The sequence below is a fragment of the Vanellus vanellus genome (genome assembly GCF_965231255.1).
Source record: "Vanellus vanellus genome assembly, chromosome: 1".
NCBI lineage: Eukaryota > Metazoa > Chordata > Aves > Charadriiformes > Charadriidae > Vanellus > Vanellus vanellus.
Window position 1 is genome coordinate 191,773,871 of NC_138905.1, and position 25,862 is coordinate 191,799,732.

The following is a 25,862-nucleotide window of genomic DNA, read 5'->3' on the forward strand; positions in this document are numbered from 1 at the left end:
CAAAAAGATTAGAAATTAAAAGAATATTAAAACAATAGAAGAGTTAATTCATCATGTATCTGATTGGAGTTACAATTACATTAACTGTTTCTAGGTTTTGACTATGTCTGCCAAGGTTGCTTCCTTCTCCATTCAGCTCTCCACTACAGAATTAAAAAACACACAACTACTTTTCTTCTTATTGACTCTCAGTCAACTTTCAGAAGTGGACTTTTATCTTTACGTATTGGTTAGTAAATGCTTTACAAGTGACAGAACGCTGGAGAGATTCCTTTTCATCAAGTGAACTGGTCTGACAATTTTCAAGACAGCCACGTCTCATCCAAAGTACAAACTAAACAAACATGATAAATGCACAGATACATAAAAAAGTTCCCAAGTACAGCAGTTGATTTATAAAAATCAAGCACACATTAACTAACTTTTGGTTTCCCTTTGTCTTTGAAATTAAACAGACAAGCTCCGTTAACCTACCTCTTGTAGCTAATTAGAAATTTACTTTACTAAAAGGACTCAGCATCTGCAAATATTTTAACATTCAAAAGGTCCCAAAATATTAATTAATTTCCATGAGCTATTCAGACAGAATATGCACAACCATGTATGCAGCAACAGAAAAGAATGCATATAACTTGAATTCTGGAAAACACGAAATCTGTTAACATTAAATATTTTAGGACTACAAAAGGGAGGCACAACAGAAGTTAATGTTTAACCTCTCACTTTACTTAAAACTGTATTAGAACTGTTTTGTTTGAGTTTTCTTTCATTTTAATAATCTTTTTCCCTGGGGCAGGTAACATTTTTCATTCAGGTTTACCTGTAAGAAATGTAGCTATAAATGCTCATCTTGGTAATACTCTAAGGCACATTCTTCCAAAAATAACTTACAAAGGACTATTCAATAGCAGCTGAACCAGACTTACTTGAACTTTAACCTCCTGATGACTCAGAAGGGGAACTAGAAAAGGTACAACTCCTGAATCAATCACCATTTGTATCTGTTCATTTCCACCATCTGTTAAGTAGGACAAAGCCCAAACAGTGTCCACAAGAATCTACAAATTGGAAAGAACACGGTTTACACATTGAACAGTAAAATCCATATAACGGAGTCTTAATTTAGTGATCAACATTCCACATGTCTGGGGAGGGAAGAAAAAGAGCATGCAATTTAGCTACAGGAAAAACTCAAACATTATGATGAGACCTAATTAGTAAAATGTTAGATTATTATGTACAACTATGAAAACTGGGGCCATTTGTTCCATAATAATAATTTCTATAGGTCCTCTCTCAAAAATTTTTTAAATTAAATACCATATTTTACTGCATAAAGTGACAGCATACAGCATCTCACAAAGGTAAACTGTTGGGCTTGATTTGTGTTTCAAAGATAGACACCCAGCTCAGATAAGTAGTCGTGCCAGTAACCCTCTGAAGAACATACCAACCCAGCCTCCTAGCACTGCTGTCATTTGTGAGCTGTGCTATCTTTTGATTACAGAATACCTAAGTCCCCTTAGTCTCTAAGCCATCTATCTACACCTTAGCATTTCCAATCTACAGTGCAGTTCTGAAGTGAAACTGTGAACTATTCTAGATGTGTGCCTTTTTTTGCTTTCATATTAAAATTAAAATCCACAGCAAAGGAAAGGAGTTCTTATACCATCTGAAGAACTAGCAACTATTGTAAGGTGGCAACTATTCAAGCAAAGCAAAAACCCACAGAAGAAATGACTATCATGCAGGGCAATCTGAGTATCTTAAAGAATATAAAATCTAAGTCACTGATGACTTGATAAAGATGATTTGAGAGCCCTCCAAAAAAGAACGGTACAAAAGTTACAGTCATTGAAAGGTAGTATCTGAAGCAGAAACAAAGCCAGCAGAAAGAGGGATATCCCATCACTTAGAGATGATGTTTGAAACTGCAGGAAGAGAAATCTGGACCCCACTGAGGACATCACCTGTTGAGGTACGTGGATCTACTCTACTTTTAAAAACAGATACCCATTTAAAATTTCCAGCTATTAAGATAGCTAAATACTGCAGTACTGAAACATAGGAAGGACTTTAAAGTCCTGACCCACAGGCTGTTTCCACCCAGCTCCAGGGACCAGACACCACAGACCTAATGCTTTCTTCACACAGCCTGCTGCTGCCCTCACCTGCTAATGCCACAGGGACAGCAGAATGTGCTGCAGTGGAGCCAGTATCGCAGCAGAAGCAGTGAGAGATGGTGCCTCACCAGTTTGCTGCCCCACAGCCCTGTTGGTGATGAGAGCAGCAGCCACCAGAAGTGCTCGCAGGACTGTTGGCTGACCTACCTGCGTCACTGACTCATCTCCAAAGATAGGTTTGCTGCTCCAGTACAGAGAGGCTGGGACCAGACTGGTACCTCCAAACTAGCACCTGACTCTCAGGATCAAAAAGGCGGGCACCCTAATTGAGATCAGTCAAAACCTGGCATCACATAGGCTCATATCTACTTCAAGAAGCTCTCACACAATCATTCCTTGCAAAAGCTTTCAAGTTTGGCAGGGAAAAAAAAGCCCATAGGTTAGAAGTATGTTTGGTTTTGCTATGAATTTCCATTCAGGTTTGTCCAAATTACGAATTGGAAAGTCACCATGTGCTGTCTCCCACTCACATTACACTGGGAAAACCCTGGCAAAATCCCAAATTAAACTGTTTGTAAATATGTTGTGGAGCCAGGCCCACTTCACCATTAAAAGAGCAGCAGAAACACCACTACCACAGCGTGGAAGTAATGGAAGACTGTTCCACCGATCTTATGCTCTATCCCCAGACCCACCACAAAGGTTCAGTTCCTGCTGCCCTGAATTGAAAGATCACTACAGAGAGCAAGAGTCAAAGACATTACTAAGTCCTGACAGGAGGAGGAGAAGAGCAGCTCAATATCCCTTAGTTACACAGATCTTTGTTCCTGAAGTCCCAATATAAGACTTCAGGAGGTTAAGTCCACCCCTCTAGGACTTTGCTCATAAAATACATGTAAACCCATGGATCATGAATGTGGGGAATACTGAAGGTTTAGTATTAAAAAACTGAAGAAAAGTTGTCAAAGGTGCCACAAAACAATAGTTTATTGCTGTTTATTTAAGCATATTTTCGTATGCGAATGCCTTAGTTAAACAGGTTGCAAAGTCAGGCACCCAACAGGTTACAAAAGTTAGATTTTCCCATATGATCACAATATTTGATTAGACCGATATACAGAATTAGATATACTTTTTCTACACATGTATTATATAGCATCTATGCAAAAATTATAAATTGGGGCAGAATTAAAGTGAAGCTGATGGTAAAGCTGGCACTTTAAATTTCTAGTGTTCAATTCCACAAGGTAGGACCTTTATTTTAATGTAGTTTCTAATGTAAAGGATAAAAAAAACTTTTAGAAAAGATATTTCAGAAATGGTGTTTGCACTTTCTTTTTCATGCTCTGAATGACTACAATTATATGAGCCTTCATATTTAACTGTGCATTTACTACTTAATTATACATAAATTAATACACAAAACCAAGTTTGCTACTCAAAACACAATCTTGCAGCATTTTCTCTCTAGAGAAAACAAAGTATCTAAATATCTAAAAGTTTAGAAATTACTTACGTTTATATCTGTGTGGTAAATGAGAACACACAATGCTGGCAAAATCTGAAAAGAAGTTCATCAGTCATTACAGTAGAATAAAATTGCCTGTACAATCATGACTCCAAGTACTGCAGTCACAAAGCTTAGCTTGAGACTGCATTAGCATATTGCATTCACACACTTCCCAGGGTCATTCCCTCAAAGTATGTATAAAAAATATGTATTATATTTAAAATTTGTAAAAATACAAGGCAGTACTGTATTTCAAAGACACACAGAGAGCAGACTGTATTTTGAGGGAAAATAAGCAGAGACAGGACAACCCTCTGCTATTTTCTGAGCTTTGTTACCACACAATATAATAAAACTCATTAGCCTAATATCAATATATTAAACCCTCTTGGACTAAAGTTTTATTTTTGTATTCACATATGGAGAAAATATAAACAAATCTGAGCCACGATCAGACTGCTTAGAACGGGGGTTTTATTTGTTAAAAGTACTACTTGTAAAGGTTTCCCCATTCTCTGCTTCATTTTTTAAATTTCATTAAAGTTTAGTTGCTAACAATATGATGCTTCACGTGGCTTCAAAAACTATACCTACACTTTGGAATTTATCTTAAAACTTTATGTATATTACAACATTAGTTCTATTCAAATAGCATCACTTTACTAGCTGTGCCTACTCTATAAACACCACATTTACTCTGTTCACCAGTCTAAAAGGATTTTCAGATGCTTCTCTTCTCAAGTGGGGACTTGACATTGACTGCATGTTCACAGCTAGTCAAAACACAAACTACACTACATTCCCTAGTTTACATACATTTCCTCTTACTGAAAATAATTACATTTGAATAGTTCTATATACAAAATCAGGTCCCTAGCCATTTTTTGATAAAATACATGAAATGCTGAGTATGCTAACACTTCGTAGTGTGTTAAATTTTGTTGTGTTCATTTTAATATATGGCTCATCAGTCATTAGTCTTACTCGGTTTCAGATGTTACAAATACCTTTATTACAACCTTATTAAGAAGCATCAAATTGGTCAAATTACTTCATTTAACAACTGGTAAGTGGCACAAGATGGTGGCAAAAACATGCATAAATTCATAGTATGACAATGTAAAAACATTCAGCCTCTAGCCCAGAGTATTAGAAAATTATCTGTCTCATAATTCTTTATTTACCTCCTGAACTGTCTCCATAGGCGGTGGGGGGTCCTTATTCCTGCAGAGATTTACAATGACCCATGTGACGTTCCGAAGGAAGGTGATGGGAATGGAGGGATTGATGAAGGACAGAAGAGGTTTGACAACTCCCAGTGATATGACATAATCTCTACACTGAGGACCATCACCTACAGAAATGAAAATTGTTGTAAAAGAAATTACATTAAAAATGGAAAATCCTGAAATGTATGCAATGACATGTTGGGATACTGAAATTCTATGTTTCCTCACCAATAGCCTACTACTAATAGTTCGTGTTCAATTAAATATACATACGTACAGATATGTATGTATATTTTACGAGACACAAAATTTATCCAGTTAATATTTTGTGCAGCAAGTGATACTATTCTTCAGAAAAAAATAGGATGTAGATATGTAATTCTGGCCACACAAAAAAATTATATTAAGCCACAGAATTTAGAGGAAACATAGTCTTATATGATAATGCCAATGTTCAAAAAGTCAAATTCTAAAATGAAACGCTCCCTAAATTCAAATCATTATAATAACAACAAGAGTTACCTATAATATTTCCAAGAGCCCAGACAGCTTGCTCACAAACATTCTGGTGTGGTGAATGAAGTAGTCTCAAGAAGAGGGGTACTGCATCTACAGAAAGCAAAGATCAGATTTGACTTCAATGGAAGATGGTATACACACAATACTTTCATTGATGAATACAAAACACTTTTGCTACCATTCCTTATACTAAGATACGTGTTTCTATTATGAAGAGCGTACAAAACCTCAGTTAAACATTTCTGTACATATCTAGAGAGGGGGAAAAACAGACTTGAAAACAAGCAACAATATCCCTCACATTTAAACATTTCCCCATATTTTTCAAAGTGATATGCAAGACCCTCAAGTATATAGGTGCTAGGTTTAATGTTCTGGTAAATCAGATTTTCCAGTTATCCAAGATCACAATACATACCTAGCAGAATGACATGCCTACTCATGCAAACATGCTTCAAACCTTGACTTTAAGAAAATAGCTTCCTCCCAAGAGGTGGCTATAGTTAGTTTCCATATGCAGTGATGATTTACATCCATCTGCCAGTCCTGAGACACGTTTTAATTTGCTCTTATATAATGCAGGCAACATACCAGATTAAAGAAGTGGTACTGATTTTAGATATCAGCCTCTGCTGAATTAAATAAATTTAACAGAGCTAAGAAACCATCCCTCTACTATTCTCATGCACTACTTCCCTTCGGATAGCCCACACTGTTTGAAAGACTGTAATTCTTGCAGCAATTTTTTTAATCTATATATGATCATACTTGTCCTATAGTCTTTCTGAGCAAAGTAAAATAGACCAATTTATATACCACTAAAGGAAAGAATATTTTTTCTTGTAGAAATAGCTTCAGAAATAGCTTCAGAAATTTTTTAAAAATTGCAACACAATTTGTAAGCAACTGTGAATCAACATTCTGTTGATAATTTAATACTCAATAATGAGCCAAACCCCCCTGATGTATTTTCCTGAAAAATACAGAGCAATGAAGGATAAAGACTACCTAAAATTCCTTCCCTGCCCTAGATGAGCAATTCAGCAATTGCCTACAACTGACAAGTTAGGAGGGACAGCAACACACTGTTGCATAAGAACACTCTCACTGTTCTTGTAACAATCACCCCACTTCCATTAGCTCAAGTGGAATATTCCAGCTTCCTTCCCAGTGATTACTGAGATTACACTTCAGCCATACATGTATTCAACATAGTTCAGAGAGGAGGGTCAAGTATGTAGTTTATATTAGCTTGCAATCCTGGTATGCTTTCAAAATCACGAATGAAATTATTTCATATCAGCACGCAGACAGGAGGACAGTCTGAGAAAGCGCGAATTGCAGGTTATCTGATCTACCGCTCTCAGAAAATTAATTACTTTTGCTCCAAATTGGCTCCTGCAAAGATCTATTCTGTGTGTATGGTACTTTTCCTCTTTTGCTGGGCCTTCCAATTGCCACCTGTCCTTGATTGCAGGAGGCCACCTTCTTTTGTATTTACGCTGCACCGGCCCCTTCTATAGCTGCTTTGTTCCCTCAAACCATCCCTTACCTGAAGGGAGTACAGTCGGGAGGCTTTTTCCCCTTAGTCATCTTCCAGCCAAAGCAGCAAGACTTTTAGACTAAACCTCGTCTATTTTCTCTTCAGGACTAAAGCATTTGGAAAATGCTTTTTGCTTCTTTAAAGTCATTTTATCACATTTTCTTCTTTTCAAGCACTAGCTAAACAGATTTTGGGAGAGATATATCCCAACCTGAACTTCTAGTAGTTGTTCAGGTAACAGCAATGCTTTTGGCTGTGCTGTACATATTTCATTCTAATTTTAATTTTTACTTTAATATTTTTTCCAGATTTTTTTCTGCAAAGATAATACTATAAACAGCCTTTTCATTAGATCTATTCATTCAAATACGATAACATTGTGAAACTTGAAAAGGAAGAAAACAATGACAAACCAATGAACAAGTTGGGAAGGATGAAAAAACTTGGGAATAGATTTTCAAAGATATTTTAGATCTATTCATTCAAATAAGATAACATTGTGAGACTTGAAAAGGAAGAAAACAATGACAAACCAATGAACAAGTTGGGAAGGATGAAAAAACTTGGGAATAGATTTTCAAAGATATTTTAGATCTATTCATTCAAATAAGATAACATTGTGAGACTTGAAAAGGAAGAAAACAATGACAAACCAATGAACAAGTTGGGAAGGATGAAAAAACTTGGGAATAGATTTTCAAAGATATTTAGACACCAGAAAAGCAATCTAAAAACAGAGATGCCCAAATCATATCAGGATTTTTTGAAAGAAATTCAAGACATTGATTTTTAAAAAAAAAAAAAAAAAGCTTTGGATTTTGATAAGCATTCTTATTCTCCAATATCATAACTATACAGAATCTAACAATTAGTGAGAAATTTTATTAGCTATTTAAATGTACAAAACAGCATTTTGATTTGAAAGGCAGGTTCATACACTTAAAAAGAAATCTAATAACTAAGTCACCATTTTCCCATATAAAAAAACTGACTATGAATAAGCCAAGACAATTTAAGATATATTTGCTTCTCTATAGTCTCCTGTTTAACGACAAAATGCTGTATTTAGCACAAAGGTGATTGTTTTAAGATAACATTCTGATACATAAAAGCTATATATATATAATCCTGAAAAATTAATTTGAATAATTTATTTTCAATTAACTTTAGAATTTATTTTCTATCTCTTTTCATAATGGAAGTCTCACTGGCTAAGCAAGAAACAAAGGCAGCACAACAAACTCGGTGTGTACAGGAGATACTCATCATATGGGCAAGGAAAGGATGGTAATTTTCTTAACTCTGTATTTAAATGGCCAATCTTACATAACTATATGAATTTAACAACTTTAATAAGATTTATGAACATACCTTTGAGGTACAAAGAATTACTCGCTCATATAAGTTTTAGCCATAGGGCAATTAATGGTACATGATTTCAGAAATCAACCCAAGAATTAGAAAGGACTAACATTTTTTGTCATACTCATTATATCATCTGTCATTCTCTATCTTCTTTATGGGAAAATCAGGTCTGGGATCCTTAATATTAATCATTAGTGACAATCAGATTAATGTTTAAGAGCAAATGTAGGTTTTTTTTTGAGAAAGAGGATGGACATGAATTTATTTTATTAGTTTGATAACAAATGGCATTTGTTATCACACACCCACTTTTCCCATTTACCCACAATATCCGGCACCCAATTGTAATACTTACTAGACTGTACAACAGCTTGAGTCTGTGCAGAAGTGCCTGATGCTATGTTAGTCAATGCCCATGCAGCTTCAAATTGTAATGAAGGGCTGTAATGACATAATTTTATAGTAATAAGTTGAAACATGATCTGCAGATTGTTTTATGGTTCATTTCAGTATTACTAGCTGTATCCACCCTAAGACACTCTACATTTAAGCAGTGCCACTGAGCTAGAAGTTTTAAAAAAAACTCTAAGCCTGGACATTTCAAAGGGAAAGCTGTAGAAAAAACAGATTTTATGTTCTATGAACTTTTGTAAACCATCCAGCATTCTGACTTCACATTAGTAACAAAAGCCATAAAAACAGTGTTGAAGCACATACTAACCAGCAAAGCTGACCGCTACTCTGGTCAACAAATTATCTCCTGTATGAAGGATTTCTAGCACCCCTCATCACAAAATTTAATTATGCCTCTCTAATGGATAACAGACACCTCTTCACTTCCATCTGGTCCAAACACCATTCATATTTAGTGAAGAAAGTGCAACTCTCTTGCTGCCATTAGTAATTCTCAATAAATTAACCATGTCTGACCATAACCAATAAAAACTTGGCCCTTCTAATATTACATCCCAGATCAAGTGTAAGCTGGTATACTGGGATAAAGACATTTTTCTGCTCCATCACAGGTGGGAAAGGTCTAGCAACAGTATCAAAAGACCGCATCATACCTGTATTAAAACTCACTTATTAAATGCAGATAAAATTAGACAGATATTATGAAAGCTGGGGGAACATCTCTTCCAAGATGTCTGTCAACTGTTGTCTATGCCAACAGCAGTTTAGTAAAACACTTTACATGAAAACTGTTGTTCAAGCAAATGCTAAAGTTTAAGAATTCTAGAAGCTATAAAAGAGTTTACAGTTTACAGTGGTTAGCGTAACAGTGAGATGTCTGGCTTTGGCAGGAGCAGAGAATATTTACTGTTAGGTGGCTATTTTTCAATTCCGTGCTTTTTTGGGTCTTTATCAATTATGTTTTATATATAGCCATATATAAAGCTTCCTTTAAGGTTTTTTTTTTGTGCATTAGTTTCCAAAGCATTTTAAGGTTTTATTGGGGAAGGGATTGGAAAAGAATTAGATAGGAGGGCCCAAGATGTGTAAATAAGGATCTGTAAAAACAAATAGTACCTGTCAGCAGCTACCTATAACCTTTTACATTCTAGGATCAAATGCATTAAAATTCTAGTTCTAGGTCAGTCCTTCTTTTCTTCCTCTTGTGATAAGCTTTCAGTTATAACAGGAACAAAAGCTTTAACAATCTGTTATACAAAGTCTTTGCAGAGTTTAACTCTACTAAATATTATTTAGCAATCACAATTAAAAGGACTGCTTAAGATAACGTTGAGTTCAATTTCAAAAGGCTTATTAAACATTTACAAAGGTAAATCATACAAAAAACAGACAGAAAATTCAAATTAAAAGAGTTTTCACAGCACTTAACCATCTACTACTAGAGCAGACGGGCATGACCCATTTTAAAATGCTATCCTGATTTTAACATTATTGACAGCTGCCTTCTAAGCAAATGTTTTGTTAAACAAGCTAGAAACAAAGCTACTCATGCTTCATGTTTTTGCAACCAACAAATTATACCCAAAACGCCAACTTGCATTTTTTAAGTTTCTAGCCCTCATGGCTGCACAAATAACCTTGAAAACGGAAATACTGTAAATACATTTATAGCTGCCTGAGACCAAAAATAGGCTAAAACATTTACCTTAAATGTGTTAATCCCCATCTATCTAAGGGGCTCACGGATTGTGGAATATGGCATTTTTCTTACATGTCATTAAATTCTTGCAACTACAGGTTCAATGTAGTAGAGCTTACTGAAACTCTTGTTTTCCAACAAAGAATCATAACAGACAGCGTGCTCACTGTGTTGTACCATGACATGGGGGAGCAGCACAGAGCCAGAAGGAAATTCACTTTGCGGTGAGAATGAAAGAAGCTAGAAACTTAAGCTAATAACCTTAATGAAAAAGATGACAAGTGTATTCTGGCAAAGAGAAGAGCCCTGTTCACAACCAGGCATGTTCTCTGCCTTCACACAAATACACACAGTAAGTCAGAGACAGGTTTCTTAACAACACATAACAAAAAAGTCTGGAATATTCAAAACCAATGAGAAATTTAGTAAGGTTTTCTCCATTAGCTGGATATGCTCATGCGAGCTCTAAAAAACAAAATGACATTTCAGTGGCAAAATAAATAGTCCTGGAGAATTTATGCTTTATCATCATGGGGTGCGATCCACTGTGTAAGATTATATGGTGCTATGAATCCTCTGCTTCATTTGAAATAATGAGATGATTTTTGCATGCAGATTTTCAGCAAAGATGAACATTTTTAAAAGTATACTTACTTATCATCCCTTTCTAAGCATTTTACCAGAATTGGTAAAATTCCTGATTTTATTAAGTCATCAATAGGTGGATTTCTGTCACTGGATAGGAGTTTTCTGTGAAATTAAATGTAAAAGTAAAATAAGTAACTTTCATCGTGAAAAAGCATGTAGGAAATACAATTCCGTGCTTTTATTTATTTTTACCTTGCAGCTTGGACAGCACTCAGTTGGATCACTGGGTTGTCACTTGTGGCATTCTGAAAAAAACAAGTAACAGTAAAAACTAAAACCTTAGAGAACACACACTTTTCATAATAATAAAAAAAGTTAAATGTAACATACCTGCAGTATAGCTTCTAGTGTTACATTTTGCTTGAAAAGAAAAGAAAAAATGTTTTAGTAATTTTGTTGCTAAATTATATTCTTTTTATACATTTAATACAATCAAACTAATTTTAACAGTGTATCAGTTCATAATTTTGCTTTCAAATAACTGCAAGACTTCTAGTGTTAAAGTAAAAACAGAATACATTGTTTTGAGACACCAAAGTTTTAAAAGTAATTCTGGAATCAAGGAACTTACTGCTTTGAAGTCAGCATCAACATCAGAATCTTCTAAACTTTCTTCTTGGGGAACATTTCTTTTTTTCAAAAGATGTTCATCTCTTTTGTTCTGTAAAGGAATGATGAAAAATAAAGACACAGTGCTTATTAGTACAGGGTGATGATATAACGGCCCCTTTCAAAATAAGAGTTTAGGTAAGACTGCCTTTTTTTTAAAGGCATTTGTTAATGCAAATAGAATGTGCGGTATTTCGGCTGTAAGAATCTAGCAGCTTGCTAATCACAGACAGAACGATGACAATCCATGCCATTTCAATAAATTATAACTTACAATTTGGGGATCAATTTTCTAAGAAACATTTACAACACACATAGATCTGCGTGACATTAACATTTAGCCACACACAACAGAAATTACTTCCCAGTGTAAGATTAGTTTTCAGTTAAACCTACTTCAAAGTTCCCTGGTTACATGTATTTTCACTTTGTGTGTAAAGTTTTATGCTCCATGTGCACTGACACTTGTAATATTTCCCACTCACACTGTTAGCCTAATTTCTAACTTAAAACAAAGCACCCTTCAGCCTCAGCTCCTTTAAGGAATTACTGAAGAAAAAATTATCTTTTCAGTGGTAAAGTACCCATTTAACATTTCTACTTTGCTTAATTAGATTATTTGAACACCTAAAGCCCTAATTTAAAAAGAAAGTAATCAAATCATCAATTGTAACTGTATCCAAATGCACTTTTTTACAAATTTAAAATATCTTAAAAGTATTATTCCAAAAGTATGAACCAGCCTTTTCTAAACTTTAGACTTTATCCCTTGCTTGGTATGTCTAGAGGTACAATCAAAGATAGAAAGGGCAAGGAAGATGATGATGCAGCACTTATGTCTGAACACCTTTTTGTGGTTCGTTTTTTTTTTTTTTTTTACTAAGCACATTAAGATTTCAATCTCTAATGAAGCAAAACATTGAAAAGGTGTAACAAACAGCTACAACACCTAAACCAAATCTATTATACTAGCAAGGAAAGGCAGGCTTTTCAGTCTCCAAACAATTATCTTATAACCAAACAGTACTGACTATAGAGATTGTATTATATCATGCTTTGCTTGTATTATATAAAAAAGCCTCCAAACAGAATTATGTTTTGAAGGAGTCCCCAACATTTAATTTTATTATACGTTAGAAAAAACAGCAACCTCGGGTACAAAATTTCTGAGACTTGCTTACTTTTTAGACATTAAAAAAATTAAAACAACTTTTCCAGCCTCAGTTTGAAAGGCTAGCAAGCAGTACATTAAGATTTTTTTTTTTTTAGATAAGAGAATGCTAAAACAACAAACAAGCACCAGAATTAAATAACCCTTTAATGCAGAAGACAACATTCCACAAACTTAGTACAGTTTAATTTTTGTGAAGTCTAAGTACAGAAACTAAATCCCAAAAGAGCGAACAAGATCACCCAGATTAGCTACGACAGCCTCTCCAGAGCTGTACATGTCAGCTTTTCTCCCCAGTGCACAGCTACTACACGCATCCATCTGTGGATAAAGCAGTTCCTTCCTGCCTTGGGTGAATGGCTCCTACAGGATCAGCTGTGCTGTCCTGGTAAAACAAGCCAATACTGGGAGAAGGGATTGAAGCTGGAGGAAGGTCCTGATGTCTTCAGTCAACTGTCCTCTTCCTACCTAGAGGTATCATCACAGATCATGGTGCTGAGAAAGTCCACACAAAACATACAGGGAGATGTACGTTATGAGGGTGGAACACACTGGTCCAGCAGGCATTCCCCATCCTCAGAAAAGGTGCAGCCTGAAGGAATTGGGGTCAGTGCAGAACCGCTGCCACTGTCTGCTGGAACAAGTTAAACATTTCATCTTTAATCATTTACTGGGAAGGGACAAGTTTCTTTGTCATTGGCAGCAAACTACTGTGGTACAAGGCAGGGTTTTCCCATTCTGTTCCTCCTAAAATATTTGGCTAGATTTTCTACATCTCGTGCTCAGGAAATTCAGGGAAAGAGCTTTGCAGGGTTTTTCTAAAATATGTTTGATGTAAGAATTGTTGTCCACACTGATTCACCTGGTGATATCTACTTGTTTTTCAACCAAATGATTCGGTGTCAGTGGTGCTCACCTATGTGTTTTGCAACATCTTGCAATAAGGACAGGTGTTCTTTAATTTTAAATTTCTGTAAAAAAGCCTTTTAGATGTAGGCCTCTTGCCAATCCTTTGATTAAAAAAATGATGAAATACCTAAAACAGTCAAGAATTTAGCGAATGAACTATTTTTATTGAACTTACTGAAAAGAAAATTTAGTTAGGAAACGTCGCATTATCTCATTTATTATTTTCAGATTTCTTCCATCAGTAAAAAAAGGTAAAGCTTTTTAAGAGCTCAAACAGCAGATTCTCTCATTTAGGTGTTTCACGCTACTGTATTAGTAGATTCCCCCACCACTGAATCTTCTGATCTTAAGGAACTGTCCCCACATTTGGGGAGAGAAACTGGTACACTCTTCCGCATTGCTCCCCACAAAAGCATCTATGCTGGCACAGAGCGGATGCACCTCAGAGACATTCGACTGAAATCCCTCAGAATGCAGAGGGTACGCAAGAGCCATTTAAAGTCATATTACTTCACTGCTATTGTAACTGGAAACTTAAATAAGGTGAAAGCCTTCTCAATTGTGTTGACATTAAATAGATTGCATCCATTCAGAACTAAGATCACATTATTAAAATGGATAAGAATATTTGATATTTGCTTACATGTGGGCTGCATCTATCATGCACATTACTTCCACCCTCAATATTTTTCCTCTCAAAAAGACAGTAACCAGAAACAGTTGAAACCACATCATGCATTTTCCAGCTTGAAAGATCTAGAAGTTTTTGGATGCAAAAAGCAAAGTCACACTACAATAACTGTGGTATTGAATATGAATGTGTATCTCTCTATAAACGCGTCTCTTCAACACATACATCATTCTGAGTGATGGGTGTTTGTCAGCGTTGTGCCTCTACTGGAGGGATATGGTATCCAGCTACTCCAGACACCAAGAATGAATATCTTGAGATCCTCTCTCAAATATCCTGAAATACCAGGATGGCAGTGGCTGGAATACAGAGAATACAGCTGGAACAAAGCAAGAGTCCCACTGTGGGTGACTGAATAGCGCCCTCACAGAATGCCAGGAAAGACCCGCATGCCCTTCAGCAACCAAAGAGCTGGAAAATCACCTTCCACAAACACCAGGCAGTAAGCCTAGAGCATGCCAATGGACAAAGCACTGGATTATTCCATGCCACTTCACTCGAAGAACTTCAGAAAGACTACCTGCCTGTAACCATTATTCGATACACACTTCATGTTTATTCACAGTGTGTGCACTTCTATACAAGTACTGTTAGCTGAAATAATTCGCTTGAATAGTATTTAGAGGGACACGCCATAAAATGGGTGGTGAACACGTTTCTTTTTAAGTTCTTCCAACTCCCTAGAAATCTCTCAGGGACTTGGACAAAGAGGAAAGAATGGCAGGTTGTAAATGAACAGACAGTTACAGAAGAACAGTAACAGATAAGTAACTTGTCTCTCTCCTTCATGCATATGTACATCGATGCAGTGATTATCTCTAAACAGTACATAGTACTACTGACAAAAACTCCATTTACCTGGAGAAAAGTCCAATGAATCCCTAGATGAACACACACTGAAGGACTGTTCTAATGGCAGCAGTAGGCTGAGAGGTGAAATAAAACAGAGCTCCAACTAACTGCTCTGCAGTGATCAGGAATAAAGACATCCCACTGGGAGGCCACCGATGGCAGAGGTGGTAACAAAGGAACGACACTGCAAACTCTGGCCCATCAAACATCCATAATCTAGGTCTAAATTCCACTATAGGACAGGATGTCTCAACAAGAGGAAAACTGCATCAGATTAATTAAAAATCTTAGCATCGTAAGATTGAGTAACACTGAAAAGCCTTCCATTTGTAGTTGCAGGTTAAAGATGGCCATAAGATACACCATAGCTGAGCTAACCAAGAGCCCGGTTCTCTCCGGTTCCAGCAAGCAAGTTAATAGCTCCTTAGAGAGCCATTTATACCTGCAGACACAACTATCCAATTCCTTTGGCAACATAAGTATGCCTAAGAGAATGCTTCCTAATGTTAATGTTCACCAAAATAAGTAAGCATGTATATTCTAATGCCAAGATATTCTAGCCTCCATAAGAGACAGAAATGAACTTCAAAGGACGTAACTGACCACAGGTTGATGCTGGAATTTCTGTGAATGCAGGCAACATCTTCAGGCTGTCAGTCATATGGTGCAATAGGCTCCAGAAAAAAAGACCTTAGCCAGGGAAAGTAAGACCAAGCAAGAATGTTCCTGTAGTTACTCACTGTTTGCAGATGGTTGGGCTGAAAAACAACTCTGAAGAACGTATATAGAGGAGCTTCCACAGCAGCCTGAAGCAGAGAGGCTAGTACTTATTAAGAAGCACTAAAAAATTCTTACTAAGGAAAAGCTATTCTTATTAGCATTTCTTATGATGCCAAAGTGTTCATGGAACCTTCCAATCCTAAAAAGTGGCTCTAAGGCTATTTGAAACAGCTCTGTCTATTTGCAAGAGCGCTCAATTCCTAGACAGCTAAACCACAGTATACACTAATTTGATAGACCAATCACTCCCCTGCATAAGGTAAAAGAACATGATTTGCAGCTTAAAATCCTTGCGTTTTGTCATACTGTGACAAACTCAAAAGCTTTTGCCTAAATCATAGCACCAGCCTCTTCTGGTGGTGAAAATGAAGACAAATGAGCATACCTGGATACAGCTGTCCTGTCCAAAGACTGGTGAGTGAGCCCTTTCAAAGGGAGAGGCATCAGACTGTAAGACCTGATGAAGGGTAAGACCTTGTCACCAACAAAACTAAGCAGCTCTCCTTCAAAAGGGAAGATCCTCAACCACTGCCTGAACCACAGGTGCTATGCACAATAAAGTCTGAAATTTATAAACAGCAGCTGACTGCTGGTTATGAGCTTGTCAACGTTCTGGTAGATATCCCACTACAACAGGTTTCAGTAAAAACAAAAGGTATGGGGATATATATGCCAGGCAAAAATGCCAAATGATTAGAAAGAACAGTAATGATATCATGAGTGCACTTTCTTGTCCAGTGTGATGATCTGTTAAGAGTTTTTGATGACAGATACCCATCGTTTGCTTCACTGACAGTGGGAAGGGTCAGGATGCATACACAGTAAATATGCAAATCCTGCAGATCCCAGTACTTCTTTACCTTCTTGGGAGATGGCTACAGGATTCAATAAAATGCCCATCAATGTAAACAAGTTTTAAAGACAACATGATTAACAGAAGAAGAATCCTTGTGGGCAAAGCTATCATCAAGCTATGCGCTGTATTCCACTTAGGACTACAGGACGTGGCCAATAGGATACTCTAATGGACCTGTGAAAGGTGTTAAATGTAACTTTATACATGCTTTTCAGCATTTGACACACAGGGAAACTCCATGAAGAGTCTCAACTTCATTCGAAAGCTTCAAGATCAAAAGGGAAAATAAACAAGAAAATCTTTGCCCTCAGGTAACAAACACCATTATAAAATGCTTCTTCAGGTCAGGGAGAGGTTTAGGAACGCAGTGGCTAGTAGGAAGAAGATCTTTTGTCATGAAAGTTAAGATGTTTGAGTCCTGTGGGGACAAAGAGCAGAACTTCAAGAATACCACAACATTAGAAACTGAAGTGCTAGCCACCATTAGCTATACTCAGATGACACTCACAGATGACAACAAACAGCTCTTTGCTCTTACATTCTAGAAAAGACTAAAGGATCAGGACAGGGATGGAGGTAGATTCAGGTTTTCTGGACATTCCTTTTAAGCTACCACTGTTATGACAGACTGAGCTGAACCCCTAGGTTTCACTTACATGTAATCTCCAATTTTGTTTGGGGGGAGGGGTGGGGGGGTGAGAGCACCTGCCACAGTGCATCATGAAGAAAAAGAAAATGCCTACCACTCCAACCTTATCATGGTAAAGTGATTCTCTGAAAACCTCTACTGAATATCCTCTTAATGAAAGTTTTCTTGGGTAGGCTATCTAGCCAGAGTGAATTTCTGGTAACAGCTCTTGGATACAAACCTGGGGAAAGATTCAATTTCTTTAATAGTTGGGAAAAGACCATTAGCTGGCTCTACTCACAGTCTTAGAACTCACTAACACCTACAGAGATTTGAAACAAACAAACAAACACACACCCCACCAAACTGTAAACCTGTATAAAGTCTGAACAAGTCAATCTGATGATTCTACAATCCGTGGATATCAAATTATATCCTACATGCTTAGTGAACCAGGTCCCTTGCCTCCAAGGGCGGTCAAACAGATTCCAAGACTGTTCTTCAGATAAAGAGCACAGCTACAGATGTGCAGTTAGAAAACAAAGGCAACTTTTCTACATTCGATTTCTCCTAACTCACCTTTGTGACAAGAGACAGCAGTCACAATGTTCCTGTTTGACTGGTGCACATCTTTCTCAGAAGATGAGCAGGTTGACTAAAAATAAGTAGATGCATATGTATGCGTATACTGGTGCGTGGCCCAAAAGCCCCAAGCACAGATTGCAAAGATTGAAGCCTGTTAAATTAGGCAAAAGCATGGTCTTACTAAAATGGACTCAAGCAAACCTCCAAGGAATTTCTTCATAGTCCTTTTCAACCAAGTGCCCAGAAGAATACATTGAGAATATAATTTTCATAGAATCATAGAATTGTCTAGGTTGGAAGAGACCCTTGGGATCATTGAGTCCAACCATCTACCCTACTCTACAAAGTTCTCCCCTACACCATATCCCCCAACACCACATCTAAACACCTCTTAAACACATCCAGGGATGGTGACTCAACCACCTCCCTGGGCAGTCTATTCCAATGCCCGACCACCCTTTCTGTGAAAAATTCTTTCCTAATGTTCAGTCTAAACCTACCCTGTTGGAGCTTGAAGCCATTCCCTCTTGTTCTGTCATTAATTACCTGTGAGAAGAGACCAGCACCAACCTCTCTACAGTGTCCTTTCAAATAGTTGTAGAGAGTGATGAGGTCTCCCCTCATCCTCCTCCTCCTCAAACTAAACAGTCCCAGCTCCTTCAACCACTCTTCATATGATTTGTCTGCTAGGCCCTTCACCAGCTTCGTTGCCCTCCTCTGCACTTGCTCCAGCACCTCGATCTCTCTCTTGTATTGAGGTGCCCAAAACCGGACACAATACTCAAGGTGTGGCCTCACCAGTGCTGAGTACAGGGGCACAATCACCTCTCTATTTCTGCTGGCCATGCTATTTCTAATACAAGCCAGGATGCCATTGGCTTTCTTGGCCACCTGGGCACACTGCTGGCTCCTATTCAGCCGCTTGTCAATTAGAACCCCCAGGCGTCTTTCTGCCAGGCAGCTTTCCAGCCACACCACCCCAAGCCTGTAGCACTGCATGGGGTTATTGTGGCCCAAGTGCAGGACCTGGCACTTGCCCTTGTTGAAACTCATACCATTGATATTGGCCCAGTGATCCAATCTATCTAAGTCTCTCTGTAGAGCTAATATTCCCTCCTAGGGTCTTTTCTTTGAGGAATCAATCAAGAGAGGGTAGATGCAAGATCTTACTTGAGAATTTGTGCTACAAATACTGGATAGAGAAAACTCTTTGGAAGTGCTTCAGACTCCCTGTGATTGCATATGTTTTTTTGAAGTTGGTAGACTTATGCCTAAAAAAAAAAAAATATGTATTTTACAGTGAAAAGCTATCCATTCACATTGAACTAGAAAAGATGTATAACTGAACCAAGTTTTACTATTCTGAACCTGAAAACATGGATTTTTTTTCTCTTTTGCGTTCTCAGAGTTCCTGAGAATCGGAAAAAGATTTTTCCCACCCTAGCTCTCCCAGCAAGATGAAGACAGACTCCTTTCTTCAAGGCTCACTACTTTATTTTGGAGCTACTGTGGACGTAAGTAATCTTATTTAAGAAAGATCAGAGCAGGGATTAAGTACCATATGCCTGAGAAACAGGTAAAAAACACATATGCCCATGGCTCCTTAATCCACCACTTGTTTAGCAAATAATTGCTTTGCCTTGCATCAAACTTAATTGGCAATTAGAGGTTTCATGAGCTCATGCCTATGAGCTCTCAGAGGCAGCCGAGTTTGCCAAAAAGTCAAAAATAAACATTGTGAGAGATCCTGGAAGTTCTTAGGATTCCAGTTAGCAGGCTTTAGAGGAGGACAGGATACCCTGTTTCTGCTAAGGTTAGGAGTGTTAAGGCTTCCTTTGAAGGGTGGCACCTAACTCAATGACCATAGCATTGACCTGGCTAAGGACTACCCAAGCGCCCAAGTCAAGCTTCCTCCTCATAAAAAGTTAAATGCCTAGAACAAAATGATCTCTTGCAGCAACAGAGTTACAGGCTTCATTTACGTATGGAACTTTAAACTGAATCCTAACCATTACTCACCCAACTCACCCCCCTTTTGAGTTATACTAATCAGCTAGATTAGCCAATTAATTCTAGGGTACCTGTTGCTAACAGAGCTGCCTTTGGGTTTCTGTGATGCCAAAATTAAGTGATAAACATTCTAAATCAGACTTCATCAAGACACTACACTAAGACGTTTAAATTCTATATCCTGAGATAGGCTCCATAACTAAAATTGACATCATCATCTTGTCTCTCTGGAAAGAGAGACAGCTACTTTTTAAGTTCTTAGACCCACTGCTACACTAACAGTATCGCCAGAGACCAAGACCATCTTTCCAGAAGTCTAATATGTCCATTCCCAAAATGCATAAAACACATGTTCAGGAAGGCCAATATGGAATCAGAAAAGGGCACCTGACCATGAGGAGGGTCATCTGACTGGCTCTCTGTGCCAACCCATGCCTCAGCCAGGATTCTGCCAGACTGCTACCCTTTTATGTCAGAGATAGCTTTGTTAACTCAATTCCTTATCAAATCTTAAGTGACTGGGAAAGGAAAAGAAAAAAAAAAAAAAGTAAAAGTAATTTCTTTCTGAATAAGAGCTGTGGTGTGAAGATAGTGAATAGAGATAATGCATTCTTGAAACACAGAATGAGTTGCAAATGCACCTTGATGTCTGTAATCTCAAAAGAATAAACACCTCACACTAATGCATGCAGAAATTGTTTACTACTGTTCAAAGCTGTGATTTTTTTTATTTATTCCATCTTACAAAAGAGAGATGTAAGCAACTTCATCAGATCCATTCATTTAATATTTATACAAAAGTCGATTCAAAGACAAACCCATGACTATGTTGTGCTTCAACTATACAGATCAAGAATATGCTCAATTTGCCTGTTTTCTTCAAAAGCCAGGTGTACACTCAGCATCTGGATAACTAGGATAAAACGAAGATATCCCTTTGTTTTGAAGAGGCACTGGTGGATTACACTAAGGTCATGCCAACACAAACATTTCCTGAATGCTAGGGTAGCAGTGTTAGCCATAAAGATGAAGACCAAAGCAATGAGATTACAGCTTATCCCTTCCACTGCTGGAGCGTAATAAAATATATCCCTTTACATTTCAGTCCCAATTCTGTACCAGAAGCAATGGCCTCACATCTGCCACAGAGTTGCCACAGAGTTCTCACAGCAAACCAGCTGCCCACCAGCACCAGTTTGATTGCTGCAAACCAACAACTCGGACATAGGCTGAATCTCTTATTAAAGTAGATTTCTTCTGGTCTCATCAGGGAAAGATGTTCAGCAAACACTCCACAAGTACACAACTTCCTGCGTTCTGCAGCTGCTGTTCACTCTTGATTTACAGCCTGACCTATATCCAGCGTGAAGGCTTCTCTAAGTGTGTAACTGATCTTTGCATGTGCAGTTTCCAGTGAAAAGTCACTAGCAGCTCATAGGCGTCCTCTTCCTCATTTTCACTCACATATTACTGGCACATACAAGATTCCTTCCACACAGACACGCCTTGTCTTAAGCCATATAACTTACTCCCCACCGTGCTTCTGTAATAAAATGGCCTTGAAATTGTGACCTGTTACAAAAACCAATTATGAGAATTAAAAAGACTTCACTGGAATGCTTGCATGCTGTCTCAATTCAACCAGATGCATGAGGATATGCTGCATTAGCTAAGCCATCTTTTACAGCATTGCTTTGCTAGCAGGCATAGGCTGCCCAAGTGCTACGAGTGACTCTGCCCAGTGCACATTTCACAGCGATACAGCGAGTTTTACACTGAGTTCTGAACACAGAAGAGAAGGCCTCTAACATGTCAGCATAAACTTCAACTGCTGATAATTGAGATGTCAAAATCAATCACCAGAATCTCATTTTAAGCAAAAACAGGTTACATTCATTTTTCACTTGGTACTTGCCACTGTATGTAAAAGTAGCTTTCTCCACACCTCAGTCATCTGCCAGTACCGATGAGGCCATAGGCAGCTTAATCTACACAACATGTTCAGACATGTTCAGCTAGTTTCTTTGATTAGGAAAATATGAAATCATTAAACAATTTTTAGGTAACACATCATCCTCATGTAAGTATTAAGATTTTTCTTTTCCAATCATCTGGGTTCAATTAGGTTTCTTCAATTAATTCTTATAGTCTCAGGATGAATCTCACAAATACTTATTTTTGATATTGTAATGACATACAGACATTTATCTACAAGACCTGAAAAAAAGAAAAAAAGTCTCTTTTTTAAAAAGAGCAGAAGGATCCCAGGAAAATACTAGCACAAGGTTTTTGGTAGCTCCTACATAATCAGGTGTTAAGTGCAGACAAAATTTCTCAAGAACAAGTCAAGCTGACTTCTATCAACATAACTTCCATTTACAAACCCTTCACCTTGATTTTAGCATGGCTCTTCTCTCTCTCGATTTGCAAATAATGAAAAAAAAATTTAGATTAAATTGGGCGGTGTGCACTCCTAAGCAAGCCCCACTCAGACTGTCAATGATTCAACTGACAAACTGGAGATATGCATCAAATGGGAGACCCAAGGGAGTTTGGCTGACATCTAGAATATTGAAAGCACACACTTCCATCAAGTCATTAATGAAAATATTAGAAAACATGGGTGATACCAAGGTGGGGAGGCCTTGAAGCATACTGGGGAACAAAATGGGAATTCAAGTTATGAAAGTCTGCAAAAAGCAGATGCAATTCAAAAGACAAGAAGCTATCATGTTTAAAACTCATGCATTTATTTAACTATGCAAATAAGAAACGAGAACAACTACCCTCACTTTGTGGTACTGTAGGAAATGTCCGAAGGATATAATGGATCACAAACCGAGTGCGAGTCAACAACGTGCTCAACACAAATAGGAATACTGTGTTAAGAATTGTTTTTTCACCATCCCATTTAAACCTCAGCTGTGGCCTACATCCTTCCGGACTTCAATACTTCCAGAAAGATAAAGGCAATTTGGATCTGAGAAGCAGCAGCAAGTCAAAATCTAGGAAGCAGAATTTTCAAGAAAAGTGTAAAGAACTGAATTTGTCTCAACAGGATAAAACTAAAGGGGCCGGTGTCAGTTCTCAAATATACTGAAGGTACCCAAAGGCAGATAAAAGTTTAACCCTTCTCTTTACATACATAGGCCAAGAGTAGTTTAGCTTGTGAAAATGTCCTCCAGCAGCAAACCTGGTGCTTAAAAAGGCTGTTGGAAGTGTTATGAATGACAAAGGTGTAACAAATCCTGTATTTAGGCAGAGCACTGAACTAGATCACCTCTCATGGTCATGATCTTTCCAGCTATATTGGCATTTACCCAATATAACTAAAATCTGACCCTAAAATTAACTCCCTCTACAGCACAGAAGCAGTAATTTCCAGAAAACAAAATAAAAGAACATCCACACTTTCTAAATGCTAAAACTCTCCATTTTCCCATTTGGAGACTTTAAACATTCGAACAGCTGACAGCTTCAGTGTAATAATATGAGAGCTAGTACAGAAACTGAATATGGATTATTTCCAAGCAATACACTGGAGTAAAGCAGTACTGTTCTGCTGTACTGAGCTTATGGAGTTGGAGAGTAAAGCTAACATTACAATCTGCAGTTAGTAATCTACAAATTTACAATGCTTTTATATAAGTTTGGGGCCACAAAGCAAAGCTCATGGTAAAATATTTAGCTAAGACACCAGAACATTGTTAGCAAAGCAACACAGCTGATAAACAAAAGCCAACTCACCTTCCGCAATTCAATTGTAACTTCATTTCTGTGTCTTCTCATAGTCTGTAAATAAATAAAAAAAGATTCCTATGTAAAGAAAGAAGTGTTTTGGTTTGGAGTCAGTTGTTTCTAGGTCAAAAGTGTAGCTACTCATCAAAAAGATAAGGAAAACAGTGTGTGTAATTTATAACTCAATCTTTCCTAGCAAGATGCACGAGTTGTTTTCTGAAGGTTTTTTGGGGTGTTTTTTTTTTTTTTTAATTATTATTTTGAAGATTATACATCTTACAGAAACCTTTGTCATAAATCCTCATAAGCATCCCAAAGGCAGAAAACATTGACTTCCTTGTGAAGTTGCACTGGAATTACTCTCTAAGTGTTTATATGTGCACATCAAAAGAAGCAGTAAATACAAGTTAGACATTCACATATGATCACATGCACAACCTGAACACATAGCCTATGCCAGTTATCTGGCCAAAATCAACCATAAGTGATAGAAGATGACTAAGCTCAATGAAAACAAGACAGATTTGGCTTGTGGCAAAAGGAAACAAAGAAGTACAGTGGCACTGAGTCTACTTGGGATCTATAAACTAAACACTGTAAAGGAAAACCAGCCCATAAACATCGCAGCTCCTTTAAGATACTGGGCACTCAGGATGCATTCCCTACAATGCTCTTTGCTAAAAGAGATCACAAGATTGAGAAAGAGCAATTTTAGCCTAGTGAAGGCAATCTCCCCAGGTTCACTTTACAATCAGTGGAAAAGGCATGTACCATCAGAATGCAATTCAGAGAAAATCAGGACTGGATGACTGCTGGCAGCCTAGAAAGATCACCCACACTAACTAAAATTAGCCTTTTAAAATACTTTCTATGTCCTATCCTTGCTACTGACCTTCACTGCTCCTATCATGTTCCTTTTAAGTTAGGGGAAATAACTTCCATAAGCTCAAAAGTAACAGTGAAAACCAGCAGCACAGAGAGAACACCAGCACTCCCAACCATCCATCAGAGGAAATACCAAACATGCTAAAGCTCAAACACAGGTAAATGAAATGAGCAGACTTCACACCGTGAACCTATACAGGATGTAGTTACAGTGCTTAGAAAATTATCTTAGCTTCACTGTTCTCAACCAGTTTGTGTAACAGTGTTCATTTAATTATTTTAGGTTGACCTGAGTGCAAGAAAAGCTTGTCTTCTTGTCAACTGCTTGATTAACCAACTCACTCAAGTAAACACAGACACCTTTCTTCTTTTACATCTACACACGTGAAATACACTACTTTAAACAAAGCAAGTCTTCATTACAGTAAGAGGACACCAGCACTAGAGCATCTACCAGAGCTACACTTTCTTCCCCCCTCATTATTTTGCTAAGACATTTGATTCCTGTGATTATCTGAGCCTGCTCCAAAAGCTCAGTATGATAGGACTGGACTGCTGGGGAATGAGAGAACATTGGGAAGGTAGGGAATGGACAAATGAAGAACCTGAAAAAAATCACTGCATGTAAGTAGCTAGACCAGTTATTAAAGTTTCTCATGATATTAGAATTTTATATTTTAATTACCTTAAAAACTGCATCAAATGTCAAAGCACTAAACAGCCTGAAAATGTTTTTCAATACTGCTTCCCCATGATAACTCTGCAGTTCAATGGAAAAACATAGTTAGACAAGGCTGTCTTTCTGGCTGTGTTTCTGCTATAAAACTTCCTTTTCTTGATCATTCCAAATGTGCTAGACACTAGAGTCCCTTACAGACCTTCCCACTAGTAACATCACCCCACCTCTCCCTAAAATCTAATCTTTTATTCCTACTTTAAATTTTAAGGGGTACCCCATCACAGGACAAATCAATTAGATTGATTATCCATTAGCATTTTCTCCACAAAATGCAGTACTGTATGTGCCAGGTTTGAAATTTAATGGATGCAAGGCACAATTTACTTTAACTTTGCTCCCTAATTACAATTTAGCTCTAC

The 25,862-nt window shown here is 37.5% G+C and overlaps 1 protein-coding gene across 1 annotated transcript in view; it reads right to left on the minus strand.

Moving 5' to 3' along the window:
- Positions 1 to 25,862, minus strand: part of KPNA3 (karyopherin subunit alpha 3) — a 54,021-nt gene that overhangs the window by 9,987 nt on the left and 18,172 nt on the right. Inside the window, exons 2-11 of the mRNA XM_082488505.1 lie at positions 23,889 to 23,933; positions 11,622 to 11,711; positions 11,381 to 11,410; positions 11,243 to 11,295; positions 11,057 to 11,152; positions 8,645 to 8,730; positions 5,385 to 5,471; positions 4,818 to 4,987; positions 3,640 to 3,684; positions 927 to 1,058 (exon numbers count right to left, since the gene is read on the minus strand). Of these exons, the coding sequence (XP_082344631.1) occupies positions 927 to 1,058; positions 3,640 to 3,684; positions 4,818 to 4,987; positions 5,385 to 5,471; positions 8,645 to 8,730; positions 11,057 to 11,152; positions 11,243 to 11,295; positions 11,381 to 11,410; positions 11,622 to 11,711; positions 23,889 to 23,933 (834 nt within the window). The remainder of the gene's footprint in view (positions 1 to 926; positions 1,059 to 3,639; positions 3,685 to 4,817; positions 4,988 to 5,384; positions 5,472 to 8,644; positions 8,731 to 11,056; positions 11,153 to 11,242; positions 11,296 to 11,380; positions 11,411 to 11,621; positions 11,712 to 23,888; positions 23,934 to 25,862) is intronic.